The sequence below is a fragment of the Mycteria americana genome, chromosome 4 (genome assembly GCF_035582795.1).
Source record: "Mycteria americana isolate JAX WOST 10 ecotype Jacksonville Zoo and Gardens chromosome 4, USCA_MyAme_1.0, whole genome shotgun sequence".
Taxonomy (NCBI): Eukaryota; Metazoa; Chordata; class Aves; order Ciconiiformes; family Ciconiidae; genus Mycteria; species Mycteria americana.
Window position 1 is genome coordinate 27,176,748 of NC_134368.1, and position 24,904 is coordinate 27,201,651.

A 24,904-nucleotide genomic window follows, 5' to 3' on the forward strand; every position below is an offset into this window, starting at 1 on the left:
GTGGTTTGCTTAATCTACCAAAACAACAGTCAAAGGTGTCTCTCTTAATATGCCTTCAATACAGGAGTGCCAGATATGAACTGGAAAAAGACTGCAAGTAGAAGTGGGTAGAAATGGGCCAGCAGCATCTCCAGCCTGAGAACAGTGCTGCTTTCTGACTGGAGAAGCATATGCTCTGGAGCACCATCCTCTTGCAGGGTTTCACTTCATGGTAAACAATTCCTTTCCAGGGTCCACATTTATCAGAGTCATAGCTAGACAGAAGTAGATGCACAAATTAAGCAAGGGGCATATGTGAATCATAGAAACAATGAACTGGAAAGGAGCCGACAGATTTTTGCAAAGTTTTGCTGTTGTCATTAGTAAAACAAAAAGTAGCGCTCCCTTCCTGGTACTGTTAGTAACTGCTGGAAAATAAATTTTATTGCCTGATTTCCACTATAAATTCTATCTCTAATCTATACTCTCTGACAGGACACTTAACTGGCTCTAAGTAACTCAGAAAAAACCAAAAAGTTGAACAAAAGATTATACAAAGCATATCGTACGCTCTTTGGGGCAAAGACTATTTGCTTCCTTCTTTATACTCTGCTCACCAAGCGCAGCCAATGATCAGGGTTTCCAGATGTGACTGCAGATGTATCATAAGAGATGTAAAGCTTATACAGGAACAGCAATGGTAGCCTATACAGTAATATCCCTGTGACTAGGCAAACAGTTTAACTGGCTATCCTTCCCCTGGGGACTAACCTACACTGGGCTTTTCTTTGGAGGTTTGGCCAACTGCCAGATCACGAGCAAAGAAGTCTTAGACTTGTCATTTACCACTATCTTCACATTGGTAAACAGCATATTCTGTATTATTTTACTTACATCGAGCAACTCTGAGAATATTTTCCAGGAGCCCAGATGTTAAATTAATCTGACATATGAAAAAGCAGAGAGACTGACTACTACTTATAATAAAAACAGTATACTGAGTAGTTCATGAATTATTTGAAGTAGCTTTCTTAATACACGCGTTTTTAAGTAACTACATAATGAACATAAACATCACACACATACAGCATCATAATCAAAACACGACAAGTATTGTTACCAATTTGGGAGAGAGGTTGCACAATTACCCACATGTTGTATCTCCATAATTAACACACAGCAGAATTCCAGTTCTGCTATAAATCTAGAAGATTCCTCAAGTAACATAAATGCAACAGACAGGGAGAAAAAGGCAAATAAAATGAGCAAAAACAGATGCCTTAATATAAAATGTCTTTCACAGCACAAATTAGAATATGCTATTTAAATAGTGGTGGAATATTTTGCCCTGCAAAATCAGTCATGTAACGTTGACATCTTGATTACAATAACTTGTATGGACTGCTGTTGCAAAAAAAGTATGCTTCCCAAGATTACAACAGCACAAAAGGAAGTAAAACAGTGTCCTTCCTGCTCAGCAGAAGATAATCCTAATACTGTTATCACTGCAAGTAATAAATGTTGTACTCTTTGGCCATGAACAAGCCCGTGGGAAAAACCAGATTCATGATGTGCAAAGAAAATACTACAAGCCTGTCCTTATCACTCAAATGTTTGCAAAATACAACATCTTATTCAGAACTGAGTATTTTAGACAGTATCATTGACTTTACATTTTTATTGTAGTAAGATCTGGAAGATTCAAAACCATTTTTATACAACCCCAGTTCCTTCACTACTATATGTAATAGTGAGGTGCTTTTTCCTCCAAGCCAAATGATACTTTACAGCCAAGTCCATTTCTTTTGTCTTTAAGCAGGTACCACTATGCTTCATGTAAGAACATCCTGTAAGTTCATTTATATCCACTGTTGTAATAAGAGATCTTTCTCTCCTCTCCTTTGAAATGGGGACTATTTTAAGCTGTTAAAATAAAATAAAATAAAATAAAAAAACAACAAAACACTCCCATCAAAACAGGCTGTGCTTTTGTTTGTTCTGAAGACATTAAAATTTGTCATTAAGGAGAAAGTAGATCATAATCAGCTTTAATGGCCAGGAATTTAACAGAACTTCCCTTGTAACTGACTGGCTGGAGTACTATCTTTCTTACAGTTCCATACACACCAACAGGGTGAAAAATACCAAAGGAAGATGAAGCATAGACAGAAATTCAGACCTGTTTATCAACCAGGAGTCACAACAATACACAGTTCAAACCCCCCTCCCAGTACCTATGGTTTTGGTTCCATGTGACATTGAGATCCAGTTTAACCACTTGCTGCCACCATCTCCTTCCTTTCCCATTACTCACCCTGTCCTGCTTCTGGCCTTGCAGTGCCACCGCATATTTTGCACTGGCCCCAGCACTTGTTGGATAACTCCATGAGTCAATTTAACTTACTAATCGGGCTGAAAACCTCCTCAGAAAAAGTCCCAGATAGTTTTCTGACAGGCATAGTTAGCTCAGGACAGATCCGATATGTTCCAGAGCCAGCAGAAGGGAAGGTAGACTGAATTCAACAGCCAAGACCAGGGAGGGAAGAAGAATTTAATCTTCTGGTACATAAACTCTTGACATCCAACCTAATAGTGGCACAAATTCTTAACTTTAATAGCAGCAAGCACATGAAGCCTGAAATAGGCAGCTATATCCAAATCCTACCTAGTCCCCCAGAAAATTTACCTTTGCCTCTATTCATTAGAAACTGGCATAAGCATAAGATGTGATCACTGACAATTTTAAATTCAAGGTCTCAGAAACATGTTACAGTAATTTCCAAAACTTGTATCCAATATATCAATTCATTTATTCATTCTAATTTAATGATGTGTTTCCTGGTTTTGTATCATGACCTGAGACAGCAGAGGTTTTCCATTTACCTTTGTAGACCATCACTTTTACTTTACCTTCCAGGTTCTTCTTATTCTCATCACATCTTCATCTCGTAACTTTGGAGGCAAAGGTTCACTAGAACTGCAGTACGCACAGAGCACATTCACACAGTATTCAACGAGCACACATGCCTAATTTATGTAAGGGAAGCATAATATCCATAGTGGCTACCATTTGGCTCTTTACCCAGTGTTAAGTTCTATTAGATTTTTGGACAGAGCTGTTCAGTGAAAGGTTTCACTGAGTGGCCTAGACTGATGCATCAGCCTTCCCTGACTTAGTCCTTTACAACTTCATGAAGTCAGCAAATAGTTTTGCTTTCTCTCACTATTCCTCACCTTGCTTTTGACATTAAGCCTAAAAGCTTCCACTGGATTCACACCACTCACTTAAATTATTTGACTTAATAGGAATCCTATGATATCCTCCCTGGTATGATCAGCCAAACCAACGCACCTCATCATGTTTCCTGCTTCCCAAACAGCTAAAGGTTTTCAAGCTTGCAAAGTACTATCTAACTGAGGTCACTGGTTCATCATTAACAAAAATTATTTCTTTAAATCTACTTTTTGTTTACAGTCAGCTTTCGATGCATGACAATACTTGGCTACTCAACCCAAGACCTTTCAAAAGTAATTTTAATGTAGGAAACGTTGAGAAATATTGTTAGTTTGGCCTTACCATATTGAAATACTTTAAGTATTTTGTTTTCCTAGTTTTAAACTGTTTCACACAATTTTCTATGACACAAGCTATAATTCCGTAGATCAAATCACACATTTTAACAATGTATGTATATATCTTCTCAAATAATGAGAAGTAAGAGGCAGTGCACATATTTATCAGCACATTATCTCTTCATACTCATGCTACTCACCACCTCCTACAAATCCATGATTTGAGTGTGGTGCCACAGCACCAATTTTTATTTTATTTTTTTAAAGCAATCCAGCCTTTGGCAGTATCTAGTCTTTATTACTGGAAAGATTTGCAACAGGATTCTTTCCAATTTTCCTGCCAAAGTGTAACAATTGTTTAAGTACTCTAAAGAAGGTTCATAAATTAAAACACTGAAAGTCTTCCAAGTTCTCAGAAACTTTGCTTCCACATATATAGATACATAACAAAAGAGTATTTGCAGAGGGACTAAAAAGAGCCTATTCTTTAAACATTCTAATGATAATTCAAGACATCATCAGTTAGAAGCATTTCATTAAATAGTCCTTTTCCCCTAGGTATACTAGCAAGTGTTATATATGGCTGGGGCAAACCCAAAAAGTTCTTAAAAGCATATTCCCCACGGTGAAGGAGTTTTATTTCCATATGAAGTTTCCCAAGTACTTTGATAATAGCCTCCAGATGTGAGAGAGAGGATTCTTTATAACCAGCTCACTGCTGTGTGATAATTCATTTCCTCTTCCAAAGAGAAGGTGGTGCTGGACAAGAACAACAATGGCATTTTCATTTCTACTGTGAATTGACTATAAGGATTAATTTTGAAGTGAATATTTAGGCTCAGTTCTCAGAACAAAATCACGTGTTAGAGTTTCACATTAAAACACAACTAGAGGGCTATGCTTCCAGCAATACTGATGTTTTAAAGACTATATCCATGTCTATTTCTACACCATGGTGCAGGTGCATCCCATGGTACATCATACAGTCTTCCTGACCCAGTCATCCAGAAGGGAGGTGTGTATAAAGCCCATCATCTTCTCTTTCCTGCTTGTGTTCCAACACAACCAATAAATGAGACACAAAAAAGGTATTTTTTTCTAAGATAATACAGTTTTTCTATTTCAGCAATCCTGTAAATTGTGGTGAGTTGAAAACTTGCTATACCTACTGAAGCAGAAAATTATGCAAAATATTTGTACCTTGATCTTTAGCTCTGATTGCACAGTCTGTGACAGTAAGAGAAGAAAGAAATCAAAATTTCTTTCACGGAACTCGTTCAATGACTGGCAATTACACATAATACCATTGTACTCAGTAGCACAAGAAGGTATCAAGGTGAACAAGAAAATACTCTTCAGCCATGGCATTCATTTTCTGGTTTCTTTAGGAGCCAGATTCCACTGAGCCTTAGGACTGAACATTAGGAGGCAAATCATGTGAAACCCTAGCGCGAACCCATATCTAGTGATAAAACTGCACTGAAGAATTTTGTCTGTGTGCCTGTCATCTACTGGAGCCTTAATACAGGACTGTCCTATTAACGATTATCTAGAATGCAGAAGACATGGGTTTCCATTCCCACATGAAAGGCTGGACAAAAATCAGAACTGTCAAACTGTAAAAAGTTTTGATATTTCACAATCAAAACTAATACTACCAACCAGCAACAACAAAACCCCCCTAACCAATGGCACATCAAACCAGAACCTGCTCCCCAGAAGGCACTGGCTGACATGGACATCCCTGTTCATCTCACTGCAGCAAACTTCAGCCAGCAGCTGGTGGCGTACCAGCTACTGCACCTACCAAACCAGACACACTTCTGCAAAGAATTTCTATTCAGACAAATTAGCCTTCTCCAGTGAAACACTATTTTACCAGAAAATTTTGCTACCTGTTGAGCACTATTATCTATATTATCAACAAAAAAGTTTTCTCCTTAGGCAGCTACCAAACTCAAAAACAGGGCACTCTAGAACGGACTGAAGGCAAAATGCAGAAATTTGCTTACTCTGTGTGTGGCTGGTGGTTTCATTTTATTTTTAAGTAGGCCCACTAAAAACAAAGTTTCTGGAAATTCTTAAAGCACAGGAAAAAATTGGTGCAGTGGTTTCCTGGCTATAAGTCTTATTGAATTCTTTAATAAGGAGGAAGAAAATTATGTATAATTAGTGCATGGAAAGTATTGTATTGGTAGAATTAATTTCATAAGTTTAAATTATTTTACTCTGAATAATGACAAGTATTCCTAGTAATGAAGACTGATTTCTGATACATGTTAAAATAATAAAAAAATATTTTAAAGAAATTTTCCATTTTAAAAATTTTCTTTAAAATGGAGTGGGAGACCAATGGAAAAATAAAAGGCACCAATATTGCTGATATAAGGATATGAAAGTCAAATCCACAGTGCTCAGTAACAGGATGATGCTAAAGACATGATGATTATATGTAGGATACTCAGTTTCTGAGAAATAAGCCTGGAAAATGAATATGACAAGCCTATGTATTTTATTGTAATGTAGGTAGCAAAGAATAATATGAGAAGTCTTCAATAAATTCAACTTGCAATATTACTATCATAATTGCCAATATTAATATTAAAAGTGTGGAAATATTTCAAATTGAATATATTATTTACCAAAAGCATTTTGGAGGACTTTATGTGACAGTATTTAAAATGTTATTTTTAATGATTTTACTGTTCATTTTATGACACAGTATTTCACACAAGAATGTAGACTTTTCCATTTCAGGTATGGGAGTGAGGTGCCTTTGTATGTGCAAGGAAAAAGTAAAAATTAAAAAGAAAAAGGCAAAGGCAGGAGACTGAGGGAAAAAAAAGGAAGACAGAAAAAACCCAGAGTTTTTCCCATTTATGTCTCTAACTCATATCTGTTTTTATTTGTTGGATCTTGATGTTTACGCCAAATCACCAGTCACACAACTATGTTTTCCCTTGGTTCTAACTCTGCTAAACATTTTAATATTTTCAAGCCATATAGCTACATTGAGCTCATTGAAAATTACCCCACATCCAAAATATGTATTCTGTTTCCAAAACCAAGACTTTTTTTTTGCCTAATTAAAGAAAGAAAATCAAATTACTGCTTTTACAGAGCTCTACTATACCTTTCTATAGATTAGCGATACTATTTTAGAGAATAATACGTCACCTCCCAGAGTTGCGGTGGTTTTGTTGACTTTCTGCAGTGATTTTAATTTTGGGCTAACAAAGTCTTGTCTGGGAATTCTTCTCTACTGTTTTGAGAACTTCAAGTAACTCCTGATTTCCTCCACAAGAGTTCTGCAACTATTTTGCCTATCAGTTCCATCAAATTCTTGCCTCGTGGATAGCTAGAATATGCCCGTAACTGCTGTACCTGTCCCTCAGCATTCCTCATATGTAATCACACAGTTTTATAGCTACTGATTTTGCTAAGATAAGAAGCAGGTGATATATCAGATATAAAGTGTTATTGCAAAGATGATTTTATTTTTTTTTTTTTAAGAATGTTTCCAAACACGTCTGACTTTTTTTAAGAAGTTCCAATAAGGAGTCTTCTTGTACTAAAATTTTCTTAGTGAAATATGTAAAGATCACCGATGTCCCAAAAATCATAGAAAGAACTGAAATTTCCTTTCTTTGCTAAAAACAGACTTCAGATGAAGACTTCATGGTATGACCATTCCCACTGCAGACGTCAAGCACCCACCATTAGACAGATTCCCCAGACCATTCTTGGGGAATCTACTGACATCACCTGCATTGTGCACCATTTTCCCATTTTAACCTCTACATTCACTTCTGCTTTATTTTGAAGCTCTCCAATTAGTATAACAATTTCATTATCTAAGGAAAAAAAAAGGTATTTTCTGGAAAAAAAAAAATTCTATAACTATGCAAGGAAGAACACAAATCAGGCAGACTTCTTAAAGTTAAAGGCTGAAAAGTCATTGTATACAAGTTGTATTTTTAAATACACTATTTATATACTTAATATATTTCATTTATATATTTAAATACACTATTTAAGTTCAGTGTCAGAATTAACCATGCTGAATTTAGATTAAAGTAACATTTCACTAAACTATGTTGCTGAAATCGCCAACCTGGAAGTACTAAATATCATTTAAATAGCTGCCAGCAACGTTCTCATAAAGAATGCCTAAAACAGGAATCAGAGAAAATTTTTAAAGGTCTGACATACTTAAGAAAGCACTTGAGGCATAGTAGTTCTGTATTTGCAAAACACTTTGTCATGTTCACCCAGAAAAATAATTTCTCTCTCCATGACAAAATTTGAGAAATTTCAACCCCAAAAGGACAAAACAACGTTAAGAGTCAATCCACTTCTTGAGGTTATGCCCCTAAAATTACTTTATTTCTAACAAAGTATTAAACTAGGTGTTAAAGTATTTTGTTGCCCACTAAATTTTACGGTTTCTGAGTCTCATAGTACAGTTATTTAAACTTACACAAATTCTACCAGTACAACAGTACCACTGTCTCAAGACAGTGCATACACTGCAGCAGTGAATAACTTTTGCCTTCACTTAAAAAAGCTGGAAGATGCAACTGATTCCCTTTATAAGATCAGACACCTGAAACAATACTAACCTGCACCCCAAGCATGAACATAAATTTGGTACCCATTGGCAGAGGATTTGGTCATTTCACAAATGTCTGCATCTGTGACAAATAGACAGTGCCAAAGAGAAATCTGAGAAGCTCTCAGAGAAGGCAGCAAGCCTCAGCGTAGAAAATTATGATTGCCCAGAACACGTAAGAAAGTACACACTTCTTCAAGAGTACTGGATTGAGGTGGCCTGAAGCCACAAGCAAAAATAACGCCTCGTTGTTTAAAAATCATCTTTGTTTTTGTTTCTCTGACTCAAAAGTTGAACAGAGACTCAACTTCGCTTGCTCAGCTGCAGTGACCTCAGAACAGTAGTCCACATGCATGTGCTGGAGATTTAAAAAGCAGCTAAAACATAAAAAAAAAAAATTATAAAAATCATTGATTGGGAAAATTGAAAAAAGGAAGGGAAATATTACCTAGACAAGGACACAACAGATCTCTCTCACATACAAACTCTGTAGAAGAATGACAACTAGTTGACCAGATGATTGTCAAAATAAACCACTTCATCTTTCTTAAGCATACATGAGAGATTATATAAGCACAAAATTTAACTTTTCTTATCTAAAAACATTCTAGACTGTATAGTTATTGCCTTCAGGTCCTGAATCCCATAAAAAGTTCTTATGTTTGTCTTAAGCTTGCATATATAAGACTTAAAAAACATGAAGTTCCATAACTTTTACTCTTCAAAAGCCAAAACAGGATGAAACTCAGTTTCATTCATGTTCCATGGGTTGTTTTTCTGGTTTTTTGTGTGTTTTGTTTTAATTTTTTTTTTTTTTAGATCACCCTCATGATCATAGCACGCAGGTCAGTAGCATACTGAAATGGTTTACCAAAAAACACTGTGGAGTGTATCTTGCTACATTTGTTTTCTCACCTTTCCATCCTAAAAAGAAAAATGTAACAGTGTATTTTATTCTGATTGAATTGGTGGGGGTTTTTTGGTTGGCTGGGTGTTTGGTTTTTTTGGTTGTTTTTTTTTTTTTTTATTTCGAAATCAGAACATTCTGCAATGCATCTTCATAGCAAGAAAGGAAGACTTCAGAAGTGCACTTTGGCCTCCAGATTATGGAGATTTGCAACAGCCTTCAATAGCTGCAGGAGTTCATTGAACATCCTAAAAATGCTGTTGGCTAAGATTTATGATTGGGAAACAAAAGCTGACAACTATAGTTGTCTTTAGTGCCTAAAACTCAGGCATTAAGCTGAAGCCATTTAGCACCTTAAAGAAAAAGGGCTGAGACCTAATATTTGATTATGAATTTTATGGGAAATTAGCATAGGAGGAGACAGCAAGTTGCTGCCCAAGTAAATTATACTGAGGAAAACGCTTCAGTATTTATATTAGATAGTCCCAAAATACTGATACATTCATGATGCGATTAATCACAGAATTCTGTTCCAGATGTTGAGAGTAAATAACCGTAACCTGGAGAGGGCTGAAATTCCTAGCCAAGTAGAGAGGCCAGAAGGTGTTACTCCCAGATGCTATTATTGGTAGTTTCCTCGCTAGTGGCAAGTACGGCCCTGTACTAAGGGCCAAAAAGAAGTAAGTACTAAAGGGAAACATCCAGCAAAGGAAACTGAAGGATGCAGAAAAATGCTTCCTGCTGCTCATTGAAACCACTGCCTTGCTCAGCTTTAACTTTAAGCATCTGTCTTTTGCCAGAGCTCTGAGTGCTCGCACAGGGTTATCTTGATAGTGATAAAATCATGGGATAGCATACAAATCAGGTAGTGGCCATCTGCATATGGCTCACACTATGTCTACAACATTTGTTTTGAATTTGCTGAGGAGCTGCTTTCAGATGTCAAAAGGAGGACTTCAGAAGACAGCTGATTCTTGTGAGAGTCAGGTATTGAGAGGCCAAGTAGTTTTCCATCACTGAACATACTCTTCCAACTTAAGCATTTTGTATCCTGTATGCTTATCACTCCTCTTGGGTGAGAAAGCAGTATCTCCTAGTAAGCAATCTCAGAGAAGCCCAGAAACAACAGAGCATCTTCCCCCTTCATTTTCAGTATGACAGTTTTGCATGCATTCTGGTCTGAATTAAGACAGTGCAGAGTCAGTTTATAGTAAAATTTATATTAGCCTCCATCTAGCTTCCCTTTGCAACATGATTATTATCTAGAATCAACATACCCAAGTTTCTTTGTGCTGGTCAAGCCTCTGAACATTTGATCCATTGGTCAAAAAAACTTGCAATTTTTTACATATATCAAAGACTTGAAAGGTCATTAGAGATTTTGAATCAAGACTCACTTAAGGTCTCCAGAATTTATTTACAAACAAAAAGACCGAACCACAGGAATCCCAATATACTACTGACCAGTGAATACATGCAAAGCATATCCACACATTCATTTCTTATGCATTGTTTTGAAGCTTTCTGAATTGAAGATTACCAATAAAGATTTGCTTTAATAATAATACAAAATGAAACCACTAAAAACAACAAGCCATAGACCCACTCAATAACATGAGATTAAAGCAAATTATTTCAAAGTGAGGATTTGTGTAATCAAAATTATCTATACAACTTCAACAGTTTCTGGCAACATTCCCATGCAGCTATCTTCATAGAAGTTTCCATATACAAACAAATTACTACTAGAAAAATGGGCAAAATTCAGTTCTAAGGCTGGCTAAAGTTTGGCAACTACAGAATTTCAATGCATACACCACCATGAAAGTGCAAGCTCTTTGTAAACACTGTCTCTTCAAAGAATAAACAAAATTATGTCCAAACATTTTTCAACAGCAGATAGATTTTTGGTCTATCAAGGAGTCCTTAATATATTCTGCACAACTCTCAGGCCCTGAAGTGTAAGAAATACGAGTTAAATGAGTAACATTTAAAAAAGAAAAAGTTTTCACTTTCTATGAATAATTCTGGAAGAGCTTCATGTGCAACAGTAAACTCGTGGTCTGTCCCTGCTATGAGCCCTGTGGAGTGTTAATAATGCTGGCTTTGGGATGACACAAAAAAAGACTCTACTACTTGCATTTTATCAGTTCATGCTTGGGGGGGGGAGAGAAAGCTATTTATGGTGCCTATCTGCTGGGGAGTACAATTTTTTTATCATGTGATTATCTGGAAATAAAAGATTCATTTCTGTACAATGTGTATGTATGCACACACATATTCCCCTACAGACAGATACACATCCTGTAAATTAGTGCAAGTCTTTGTTTAAAGAACAATCAACTACAGCAGGCATTACGGGGGGGGGGGGGGGGGAATACGAATGAGAGCTGGCATGAAGACAAATCTGTTTGCAAGCACTGGCCTGTACCGCCTACTCTAGTTCAAGTCACAGCACAAGACTCAGTAGTTTGGACTGCAGAACAGGAAAAGACCAGTCTAAACATCAAAGACTACATCTCATAATCATAATAGTGGTACAGAACTGTGAGCCATCGGGCTTAGGGAGGCCTGAAAAACACCGAAACCTCAAATTCTTTCTTTTGTACAAATGGGAAAGACAATGATGGGGGGAAAAAAGGAAACCAAACATTCCTAGAGAAAGGAGAAGTATATCTAAGTACGTCTCACTAAATATTACCACACCAATTCTGAATTCCAATATAAAATAAATTTATTTTGAAAGCAATCATGTATTAGTATGAATGGTATGATCTATTACAGCAGCCAGTCAGCTAAAACATTAGAAAATTCATTGTGGTTTCCACAACATTCACGTTAGTTCAAAATTACTGGCACCAGCACAATCCACACATTTGCTTATAAACGCAGCACTGATTTCAATTGTTTCTAACCAGAGAACATTCTCTTCTGTATCTTAGTTTCTTTTTCAGACGTGGCAGGGTAGTGCATCAGTCACTGCACTTACATTTGCAGCTCTCCGAAACAAGGGACACACTTCATTTTGTGTACAGATACTGCATCACCAAATTGGGGGGTGGGGGATGTTTGTAGAATTTGTTAGGGTGCAGTTTTACAGCAGTGTGAGTCAACCCAAAACTGTCAGACCTGTCCCTCCATTACTCCAGCATGCATGTGACTGATGAGTGACACTACTGAAAAATCCCTTTTCCGGCCAGGTTACTTTTCAGACAGATCTGCTTCTTGAACCAGCTCACTATGTGGCTATAAAAACACACAGGGGTGGGTGGGACTGCTTCAGCCCAATCTTAGGGTGCAGTTTAATGAATCTTTGAGTTTATTTAATAAGGTCAAACCCAATGAACACCAAATTAAGTGTTCCAAATTAAGCTGTCACTGCAAGTAACAGTTCTGCCACCCCAAGACTGTCATACAGCTTCTGCTAGCACAAGGAGGGGGTAGTAGGTGACTGCTTAAGTCACACTGATCCAAATGAAAAATAACCTGGAAAAAACCTATGTTTTTTTTAACAGAATCACTTCCACAATCCAGTATCCTGCAGGCCACAGACACACCTGGGTTGGCGTGTGGAAAAGGATGGCCCACAAGCAAGCAAAAGTACTTCACTGGCTCAAAGTGCTGGCTTTGGTGTTTGTGCTTCCACACATTCCAGTAGAGTGAAGCACACAAGGGTTTGATTCAGGGCAATCCTCCAGATACTGGTGTAGCAACTCTATCCTTTCCAACTATACTACCTCCCCCCTCCTTGCCTACAGTTGGTATGTGCTTCTATTTTTTACTTTTCTCCTCTTACTCTTCACAAACTTGATTTGTTTCTACGACTTTGAGAGTGCTGCTGACTCAAATAAGGCAAACGACTTTGAATCATTATTCTCCCTGAACAGCAATGGCAGCAGTGGTGAAGATGAGTAACTGTTTCCTTCAGTAGCAGCGTCAATTTAACAGTACTCAAAGTAGTCAGGTACAACAGTGTCAGGATGACAAGCTTCCAAAACACAATTCTGGCACTCTGCAAAGAGGACTTGCAGTTGTTTTTTTTTTTTTTTTTTAGATAAACTAACTTGCTTTTGACTATGTTAAAATACCCGCTATGCAGGTCAGCTCAGATTACTAAGCTGACTCGCAATACTCTGGAGAACTAACCTGTCGTTACTTACCCCTCCACCTTTTCACCTTCCTGATGAGATTATTTTTGCCCATAGTTTTGTTTTAGAGCAGAAGATTGATAAAGATGATGAAAAGCAGTGGGAAAACCCTCAACAAATCCTCTAAAAATGCTAGCAATAAATATTTTCCTCATCTATAAAATTCTGAGGTGATTGGCTAGTTTTAAAATTAATTTTATGGGGATGTTCCATGATGCCAGGCTTTTAACCAAAGCATTGACAGGCATTAAATCCAATAGTATACAGAAATTTAAACTCATCACAGCCCATATACACACTGAAGTCCGAGTCACTCTGAAGAGTCTCAAGACAGTGTGAATTAGGGCACAGCTCCACAGTACGATTTCTCAGGAGGCAGAGCCAGTGTAAGAGAGTCCCTGAAGATGTCTCTTGAACCAGCTTCACTGCTAGATAAAATGTAGTGGAGAACTCCATCTTCACAGATGTACATGGGTATCAGAAACCAATTTTAGCATCAGAAATGGAGTGGCCACAGAGCTGCAGCTCCAGGATGAGTATGCTTTAATCTACATAACAAGTCCAACTCAGTCAGAATGCTCCAATTTGCACAAGAACCTAAACTAAGAACAATAGGAAAAGATGTCAAAATGAAACAAAATTAAATGGCAGCCTTTTTACTTTGTAATCTGACTGAAGGTGTTTTGACCTTTAAAGGGAAAAAAAGGCTAGGACTGAAAGAGCGTAACTTTGGAAAACTTTACACGCCACCCCTGCTTTCCCAGCTGAGGTTTAGAAACATATCCTTTAACTTGGTTTTCACTCCCAGTTCAAAGATATTTTTTTAACAACTTACTAGGTTTTCTACTGACCTACTTCCAGTTGTACCAATGAGCATATATTCTACAAAGATATAGTTCCAGTACTTGGTGAACCCTCCCGTTTCCTAAAGCAAAATTCTTATGATTTTACAGCAGTCTAGACTACCAGTTCCAACTGGGACAAAGCTGAAATCTTATTTCCAGATTTCCCAATTTCCCTTAGGCTGCAGAGTTATGCCCACTTTCATATTCTACATACATTTTCTAAGAAAAAATGTCACTAATAGCTCACAAACGCAACTCCTAGACCTTCATTTACTGACTTCACACAAGCAAAAATAGTACTTCCTTTTCTCACCACTGGAATTTTACTGGCGATAGCAGAAGCAGGGGCTTTAGAGAAGAGATGGATTATAAGTTTTTCAGAAATATTGACACATGCCAACTACATTTACAAAGGATGACTGAATAAAGTATTTAAATAAACATGTATTTTCAGCAAAAAGCTTTAAAGTTGCCTTGCATTTCTTTGTTTTGCTTTGTAAGCGAATGAATGTTAACTCTGCAGCAATGCAGGGCTGAGAAAGAACCACCTGTCAAAACCCAAACATATAGGGTAACCTTTTCCACCTCCCCCCAGAATGCCACATTCTCTTTCTACCATCAAAAGTAAGGACTGAGGTTACTTTATGTCATTCTTATTACTGCAACAGCTTAAGAATTAAACTTCCCTTCACTTATCCTACAATACATTGCATCATTGTGCAAACAAAGGGGCATAATTTCTGAATGATTCCTCTTCACTGTTTCACATAAACAAAGTTTTTAAAGAAAAATACTATCCTTTCTAACTGACTAGGACATCAGGACTGAAGCCCACAGAAAGGCACTGCAGTCAGTGAGAGTTAAGTGACTGAGTATCAGGTTTCACTCTTTTAAATCACAAGAAAAGAACAATTTTTATATTCCTCAAAATTTAGTTTCAAATAATTCCCTGCTAAATTATGACTATGGTTTGAATAAATTTCAATAATGAGTTTATTATGGAGAACTATTACTGCATTTTGGATAATTAAGTACAGGCATATATTTTCAAATAGTAACAGAAAAAGAACACAGTTAAAACACAAAATGATGTTAAAATAACAGGATTTACCCTACCTTGACTACTCTTATCTATCTGAAGGTAGAGTAAAAACTTTAAGGAGAAATATCCAACAGCATTTTCCTTTCATTAAATTGGTAACACAAGTAAAGTCAATCAGTTTATTTTTTTCAAGGAACAACTAACAAACTTCTTTTCACATCCACGCTATGGCATCATCATAAGGCTCAAACTGCAAATTTTCTTTATATTAAGCACTGCCTAAGTTCAACTCTACTTTCACTGCACACATTTTGCTTCAGCATTTGCACCACCATCATGACTCTAAGCAGCCAAAATAAACAGAAAAAAACAAATTATGTAAGAAAAATACTACAGAAAACATCAACTAAAGAACTTAGTAATCATCCTTTGAGATTTTTAGCTACTTTTGAGTGGTGTTCCCCCCCGCATTTCTGCTTTACCCTTTCTGTAATAGCATATCACATAAGCAATTTTCATCAAAACAATCAAGGAATGCAGGTATCATTTTTAGCTGCTAAAAACCACCACTTTAAGTTAAAAAATTAGTAATATTTTCAAATACCAGTCTGTGGGTTAAGAGAGTATCAAAAAGTTTTTGTGCTTTATCTTAGCTGTTTATCTCCTTTACTGCTGCTATATGAAATGAATTTTATCATAAGCAGCAAAATTAACGAAGGCTGGTTTCCAACAGATCTGTTCCCCATCACTCTCCTCTGAGAGGGCTACCAACTCACTCCCTTCTGCATCCCTCACTCTCATCCTCCTGCACTACCTGCCCACTCCCCTCTGGGTGCCGTGCCTGCAGAGCTGGGGAGGGGGAGGCACACCCCCTACAACATTTGAAACACCCATGTGGGAATTAGTTGAATTAATTCCAGCTAGCACACGGGCTGCTGCCTTTTGAAACGTTTAACAGTGCTGGCCCATTTTCCCTTGTATAAACAGAATTCGGATGTCTCTATTCTGCTCAGCACCAATTAGACAAATCTTGCACCTCTGAAACTTCTGCCCGACCGCCAGCAAGTTTGAACTAATGTAACTTCAGGGAAGATCAGTAACAAAGAAATTAGACTGGCTGATCAGATAAAAACCTTATTTCATTAGAAAAGCAAGCTAAAAATATTTGTCCAGACAAAGCACTATCACATGTATAAAGTAAACTGAAAAACACAAACACGTTTTCTTTCAATTTTTGAGAGACTAATTCTCAAGCACTTAAAACTACAGTAATAAGATTTTCATAAGTACAAGTTTGAAGTTGGTCTTTCGATGGTCTCTCACGTTAGATGCAGTGATAAAAATAGTTTAAAGATCAGTAGTTAAACAATATTAAAAAAAATACCGTAAACCTGCAGATCTCAAGCTACTCCCTGATGGTCAATCAGGTTATTTCCATAGAAAGCCATAAGAACGACAGAGACTACAACTGCAGGGGAAAGGGAATTCTTTAATGACTGTAAGCAAATGCTAATACTACTGAACACTAACATAACTACTTTTTTTTTTAAAGTGTGTGCATTTTTCAGGTGCTGTAACCAGCAAAGAAGGGGGTGGGGGAAGACTGAAATATTTGATTTCTCCAAACTCCTTTTAAAATGTTCTTTCTCCTTCTCTTTCTTCTTCAGTGTCTGTATCAGTTCAAAAAGTTATTTGTAAATAGGAAAGACATATTTCTCTTTAATGCTTATGAATGTATTTTGCCAGTACCAAACTTTTTCTCCACTTCAACAGTTTGGAAAGTTTTGATAAATCTCCTGGAGATAGATGTCATAATTTCTACCATAAGGTATTAAAATACAATACTAAAAACATAATATAAGGCCTAAAATTGCTAATTACTACACCAAATAGTGTTTCAGCAAGAGGTGACAGGCTCTATTCATGGAAGACAATAGAGTACCATTAAGATTAGGTAATATTACTGAACAACTAGAAAGAAATAGGAACTCACTTGAGAATAACTGACATTAAAAATGCTGACCAGTCCTCACCGTAAATTTGAATGGATTTTTCTCCCACTGTGGCTGCAGAACTGACCCTAACACTGCAAGCTCCGACATCTCCATCAGATAAGTACGTATCATCTGTCTCACATAAATAAAATATACGTTTAGGATATCCCATGCTATCTAGGTACCATGAATTTTTCAACCTTCCTTTCTAAGCAGGAATATACTTTGTGCCAATTTTATCTTTGTTTACCTTTAACAGTACTTCATCATGCTTAAGACATCTTTGCAACAGCCAAATTCTGATGTCAGCACAGCAGTGGGAATACAGTTCATTAGTTTACTGCAGCTGCAGAGCCAGCAAACACACATTGCTTTGAGTGACACCAAAAATAAGCATGTGTTTTAGATTTCTAGGTAACAATGGTGATTAAGAAGCTATTGCAGTCTGGAAAAATTTCATATATGAAGAACGTTTAACATAGATTGGGGACTAGACAAAAGTTAGGTTTCTTTAACTACCAAGACGGGTATAATATGTACTGTGAATGAATGATCTGCTAATTATTTTGTCTGTTTTTCTTTTTGGTAGCAAAAGATGCACATAGGCATTAAGCAGACAAAATAATATTAATTGATTCAAGTAGACAAGACAGAAAAGTAACCTCAGATGATGTTTGATTTCCCTTCCTATCAATCATCTCCATATTACTGTCTGCAAACCAAGGGATAATTTTTCTTTCACTTCATAGCACTGTTGCGAGATTAACACTTCATTTGAGTCTGAGCATAGCTAAGGCTCCAGCTGTTTTGCAAACTTATGCATACAAACTCCTCCTAAGAATGCAGTGGTATGTCAAGGATTTTGTATCCAAACTTTATTTAAAATATTTGAATACACAAGAAGTCTCCCACATTATACCATAAAAATACACACTGACAGGCACACCCACCTAAAGTAAGTGATTTATATGATTAAAGCATGTCACTTACACTAAATACAACATCAGTTCAGCTCTGCTCTGCCGCAACCTTCCAGTATGACCCTGAGAAATATTTAACCTTCAACAATTTTTTAAGTTTCAATTTCAATGAATGCTCTTTCTTCAGGAGAGGGGGGCAAACCCAGAAATTCCTAATTTACTACCCATCATTCATTATTTTGTATGTTTTTATCACAACAACTCTTATTCATCTCTTTTCCAAGGTAAATAATCCTATACTTCTCAAACTTCTAGTCAGTCTCCTCAATCCTGATGTTAATACAGTATTTGGTAAGTGATTACATACCTTTTTTTTTTTTTTTAAAAAAAACCCAAACAAACAAACCAACCTCAACCAACCAAAAACTTGAAGCCATTACTTCATTCAGTTCACACAAAGGACTTGCTCTGGAGTTAATCAAGGTTGTTTGGTAGAGGAGCATATTGCCCAAAGGCCACCCTTCTTATTTATTGAAGCTGGAAGACTATAACTGAAGGAAAATATTGCAGGAAAGGAATATTCTATGCCATGTTTTAAAACAGTTAAGCCTGAAGGATTGCATGCTAGCCTCCCACCTATTACAAAGTTTCTATACAATGCCTGTTAAACAGCCTATCACAAAGTTTTCACAGAAAACATTTGTCATTTTCTGGGTTCTGAGGCCTGGTTTACAGAAGTGCTAGGCACTCAGAAATATAACTGAAATCAAAGGAACTTGTGGTCTGAATATGTAAAGTGCAACAGAATGCACAGTCACTTCAGAACTCACATTTAGAAATGCAAAATCAGGCATATGAAGCCAGCTTGTCTTTCTTGTGTTTGGGGTTTTTTTTCCCCTTTCAGTAGCTCTTCAGTTCCACATCTTTTAAACTGTGATTAACATCATGTCCTCACCTCAAAAAAACCCATTAGCACAAGAATAAAATTAATAATTCTTTAAGGTTTATAATAGAATAAATGAGGGCATAAGGACTTATCAACTAGTCTGTCCATTTTGGTGGTCAATCATCAGAAGTTATCATTCCTAATTCGGCAACCTCTATTTTTCCCCATTTCAAATTGGGGCTTCTTTTCTCTCACAATACATTTATCTTCTTGTTGCCAGGAAACCATTAGAATAATATTGTACATGTGAAATTGCCATTAATTACTGATGCACTTGTAACAAAAGAAAATTATCAGATACAAAAAAAAAAGGGTCCCATCATCAATCAATCTGAAATTAAGTAACATCTGGGTGAACTGGGTGAGCCTACATGGTCTATTTCTCTAAGGATTGATTAAATTGGGACATATACAAAGCAAACAGCTAATATTCCATTGGAAAAAAAAAAAGAAAAAAGAAAAAAGAAGAAGATCTCTTCTTCTCTGACTAGTGGCCTGTCCTAGTTAATGAAAAACTTGATTGTTACAAGAGTCAAACTAATTAAAAAGATTAAACTATGAGCAAAATCAAATTAGAAATTTGGCTTTAGGCTTATGTGGCCAGCAATAGCTCAAGAACATTGCAAACTGCAGTCTGCAGTTAAATACAATTAATGGAAGTTTTTAAACTGTTAGAATAATTAACTGCAGATCATTTCTGTAACCTGGCTATATGATGTCCACAAAACTACTTATAATTCTTAAATGTAAGCATGTAAGTACATGCAAGTCAGAGGTCTAAGCCATGAAAATACCCATGACATCTAAGTCTTGCCAGCAAATAGTATTTATTAACTAATACAATCCAACATACTTAATATGTATACCTTTTCTCCTGAAGCATACCAAATTCTACCATATGACACAATATAAAATAGATTTTCTTCTCCCAGATGATACTCTATTTTTTAGTTTCCTTCAAAAACTTTCCTAAGATCAAAGGTCCCTCTAACTACGCAATCTCAGAGAGTGGCCATTAACTTATGCAGAAATATCAGGGTGAGTAAAGAACAACTTTTTTTTCCTCTTGTAGTCTAACACACCTCCAGCTACTCCAAAACATTTAAGTAGCAAAAAAGCAACCCTTCTCAATTTTAACATTATGTAACAGATGCCTAAAAAACACCTGTGCATAAAATTATAAATTAGCATTAACTATTTCTAGTGATATGAGGATAATCTTCCAAAGATAAAGACACAACAGGCCCAACTACAAAGAGGCCAACATCTAATAACCAGAGGAACATGCAGAAAGACAATGGGAAGGAGAGGGAGTGTTTGTTTCACTCTGGCACAAACACATATCAGATAACTAAGAAATGCCATGGGACAAGATAAGGAAGACTTTAAGGCAGACTAGGAGTGCTAACTTCTCCAGATGATCACAAGCTAGGCCTTGGGGTGGGGTGGCAGGGGGAGAATTGGAGAGAGGGTGGAAGGGTGGGGGTCTGTGTGTGGAAACCAAAAGAAACTTTCACAGAAAATGCCTTGCCAGATTGTCACCATGGGAAAAGCAACAAGACTACTGGACTGATTGAAAAACAAAAAGAAAAATCACTCCCCAAAACAAACAAACAAAAAAACCCAAAACACACAGAAAACAGAATACTAACCCCAACTATCATAAAGAACTACTACATCGCCCTCAATAAATTGTAGCCTACAAAACTCTTAATTTCACAGAGACAGGTTTGTACACTGCCTTAAACGTTTGTTAAAAATCTCTATGCTGAAACTAATTTATCACTCCTCTTCCTTTGGAAGTTTCAGAAACTTTTTTTTTTTTGGGGTGGGTACTTTTGTATCTTCAGTGTCTGATTAAATGTGCTTTTTACAGATTTTATGAATTAGTGTTGCTTACATTGGTATCTATAGGTAAAATAAAACACTGCACTATAAATGTTTTCCTTTTTTCTACAGACTTGTCATACACTTTACCAAACTATATAGTTGTTGGTACAAAGCTATATCTGAACTCATCATCATGCATTATTTCTTTTACTTAAAAAATCTAGCAGGCATGATAGAGATGGGGACTTTTGCATTGTTTCTGCAAAACTATCTCAAAAGATAACATTTGCAAACTTTCACATTCAAATCGACTCTGAAGTTCCTTCAACACTCTAAGGCAGGACTGCCATAGAAAGAAGTTGCTTTTTCCCCTATGCCAGCACGAGCATTTGTGAGCTCTCACGATAAATCAGGCAAGAAAATGATTCAGGCTAAAATTAACACAGATTTGGGTTGGGTTTTTTTCCCTCCTGAGTTTTAACCCAGATCTGTTCATCCATCCGTTTTGGCATGTGGCAAAACAAAATGCTTGTAGAGAGGGTACAGAACAGAGGTTGGGACAAGCAGCAGAGCGCGCCACTTCTTACAGTGGCTGTTCTGGCTTTGCCTACAAAGCCTGTTTAAGTCAGTCTCTGAGAAACTCTATGCATCTTGGATTGATGGGGCTATTTTTAGTATATCTGACTATTAAGTACACTACTATTAATCTTATTCATAATGATGACAAGGTTATATATAAATGACACCAAAATATTCTCTTGTGACCAAAGAAAGTTATATCAGAGATTTAATAGTTTACTGAGAATAATATACAAGTCTGGAGTTTGACAAGGCAGTAAAATACAGTCAATTTTGAAAAAATGTCAATAATCAGAGAAGCTTTGCAGAAAAGCAGATGCTCAGTTTCTAAAACTTCTTTCAACCTTCAACTATCTTATGGGAAGAAATATAATATTGCTAGCACAACTGTTCTCAACTTGTGTTTATTTGCTGGCTCAGTTTTGGAACTGAAGGAGGACTACTTTGGGTGCCTTAGAATTATTTGTTTTCCACTTCTATTGCTTGGTTAAATAAAAGTTATCACCTCTCCCCACAAGCCTTACTACATTGACAAGCATTTGACTTACAGCCCTGAAACCAATCACTATAACTTGAACAGCTACACTGTAAAGAGGAACATTAGCCCCCCCCCCCCCCCCCCCCAATCATTTTGCAGTCAAAGTACAGTAAGCCTCAACTCCCTGCTACATGTTAGCTGCCTCGTTTGGTTAAACTTAATTGGATCTATTAAATGGACACTTGTCCCCAGCCATAGCACACCACAGTTAAAATCACTTCTTCAATAGCTGAAATTATACATCACATACTGTCCCATTCCAAGAAGGCACTGACCCATCAATGTAATCTAAGACACCAGAAACCAACTTTGACTCCATTAAGCACCTGAACTGGTGTTTCATTCATCATACATATGCAATCCAGAGGCCCTTCCTTTCTACATTGCTCAGAAGATACACGTTGATTTTAAAATTCTCAATACTTCCATTTTCAGGACAGTGCTAATGTTATCATACAGATATATCAAAATACTGTAAATTAATCTGGCCTACATTTTATTACCCACAACCCCAAGCAGAAGGAGGGAAAGGATAGAAAAACATTCTTTTTAGAAGTCCTTGGCACAAAAGCTGCTGCTCAGGCACTCTGGGACAGGTGCCCAGAACGTCTCAAGTTCCAATAATAAGAAAAGACTTCATTACGAGAAGAGGTCTGAACACAAAAATACAGATGTGATATCAGAAAAGTTGCTAGTAAAGACACAAACTTGTAACCAATTAAATTGACCATGACTTCAATAAGCTAAAAGAAAAAAATTTGCAGAAACTGACCCAAAGCCTGGTGGCCAACACACCAAGTTATACACGCATCTTCTGTAAGAGACACAAAAAGCATCTTTAGATCATGCATGGCCAAGAAGAAGGCAAAACACCTATGGTTTCAAGGACTGATTCATGCCTGAATTTGTACATTCTGCTAAAACTGGCTTTTAATATTGTCATATTTGAAATGGTGGAAAGTTATCTTTTAATTGAACCAAACTTTTTCAAGCATTTCCGTCCCAAGCACTGCATCATCATAACATTCCACATGCCAAAGTGAATTTGTTTCTCTAAATCAAGTTGATATAAAGATTTGGACTTAATAAATAAAGATTATATATGTCTATACAAAAACAACAAAAAAAACCTTGTTGGTTTAGTTCTAAAGTGTACAGTATTTCAGATTTTCTTGATGCTTCAGTAAAGCCAGTATCTGACCAAAAAAATTCCTCAAACTCAGATTAAGCAGTACCACTAAGAAAAATCTTCCTTTGTTGTTTCAGTGTTGGTAGGTCCACTAGCAAAGTATTTGTTCCCATTTAAAGTTAGTCTATAGTCTTCAGGTCATCTGAATTCCTTAACAGTAGTTCGTAAAAAATTTACAGAAAAAACCTCTGCTCTTAGCCTGAAAATTATGTCCAACACACACAAATGAATTCAGCAAAACATATATGCATGACTTTGAAATTCTATTATTCCTATTATCTAGGAATGGCAAGCTCACCATTGCAAGTTCTCCAACAGGGACAAAATAAAATAGCCACTTCAATGAGCACCCCAAAACTGCACTCCTCCCCATTCCACACAGACTTTGATTCAAGGACTCTGTCCAAACAATCAAAACTCTAGGATCTTCTCCTGTAACTGGCAATATTCCACTGGAGTTTTGAAAATACTAGGCTGGACTTGTCCATTCAATAATTTTCAAAACTGTAACTGGACAACAAGGCTCGTTTTCAAAGAAACAACTGATATGTGCCTTGCTGCTTTGAAAGCAAAGCACAAAGACTACATTCTCTTCACATTTATAGGTAACACATTTTTCGAGGTACTGACTAGCCAAGACCATGATTTCTATTTTTCAGTCTTTGTGGGGTCACTGTTGTGACAGGAAGCAGATCATCAGATGAGAGAATACTTCTCATCTCTAAAAAATTATTACTACATCTCCTCCCTGGGCATAGGACCAAATCCCAGGTTACGACAACTTTCTGGTCCAAAGACCATGGCATTAACAAACGAGCTGTGCCAATATTTGATCAATGCTCAACTTTATTCTCTATTTTCAGCATAGAGTTAAGAAATAACAGCACTGTATCACAGTATTATTTCATGTTTCCAGTGGAAAAAGGGATTAAAAAATAAAAAATAGACATAACCCTCACAGTCCCCCAGGATGCTGTCAAGCAAGCAGAGAAGATGCTTTTGTAACAGTCCCTTTTGCTTATGAAAATTTAGCAAGTTTGCCAAGTGCCAGTTATACTGAATAGCAAAGAAACGATATGTATTGTATCAAATTGCAAAATCTGAGACAGGTTTTACATATGAAATAATTTCAAAATTCCATCTACAACCTCCAGAAAGTCATCTTTGCCATTTGTGAACAGCGCTATCTTTTCAGTGAAGAATACTCTTAACTAGATCTACTTGTTTCCCCTGCTCAACTATGCTTACTCAAAAGTGCTGGAACCCACAAAAACCTTCTAGCTTACCAACAAAAATTTTTGGTAACATATCCTGCAATTATTACTTATGATTCCACTTCAGACCTCTCCCCAAAACTGTGGATGTATTTCACGTACAAATTAGCAGTTTAATGTATCGACTCTAGCTTTGAGAGAACTCGCAAGAGTACAGTCATGAATTACAAAAACGATTCCTCCTCTTTTAAGGAAAAGCAAGGAAGTAGTATTCCCATAAAGGTCTGCAGGCAAGAAGGAGACATTTCAACTATGACAAGGAAACAGTTCTCTGGCAGTTCTCCTTTCCTGCGTTGAAATGTTTACCTTAAGAAGCAAAAGTTGCAGGGAAGGGGACAGTGGTCAGGATTGCTCACCTTTAACCGTTTAACCACCTCATCGTTGGTAATTTTGTCCGTAATCTCCTTCACTCCAGGAGGATAGTAGATTATTTTACCGTCGGCAGCAGGTTTTGGTTGGGTAGCAGGGAAGTCCATCCTGGTGCTGCTGGTTATAAACTTTCCTTCTCCACAGTCCTCTACCGGCCTC

The 24,904-nt window shown here is 36.8% G+C and overlaps 1 protein-coding gene across 2 annotated transcripts in view; it reads right to left on the bottom strand.

The window, feature by feature from the left end:
• The window catches only part of PDS5A (PDS5 cohesin associated factor A), an 86,674-nt gene that overhangs the window by 60,684 nt on the left and 1,086 nt on the right, over positions 1–24,904 (bottom strand). For both annotated transcript variants that reach the window (XM_075499964.1, XM_075499965.1), the window contains exon 2: positions 24,733–24,903. In XM_075499964.1, the coding sequence (XP_075356079.1) occupies positions 24,733–24,903 (171 nt within the window). The remainder of the gene's footprint in view (positions 1–24,732; position 24,904) is intronic.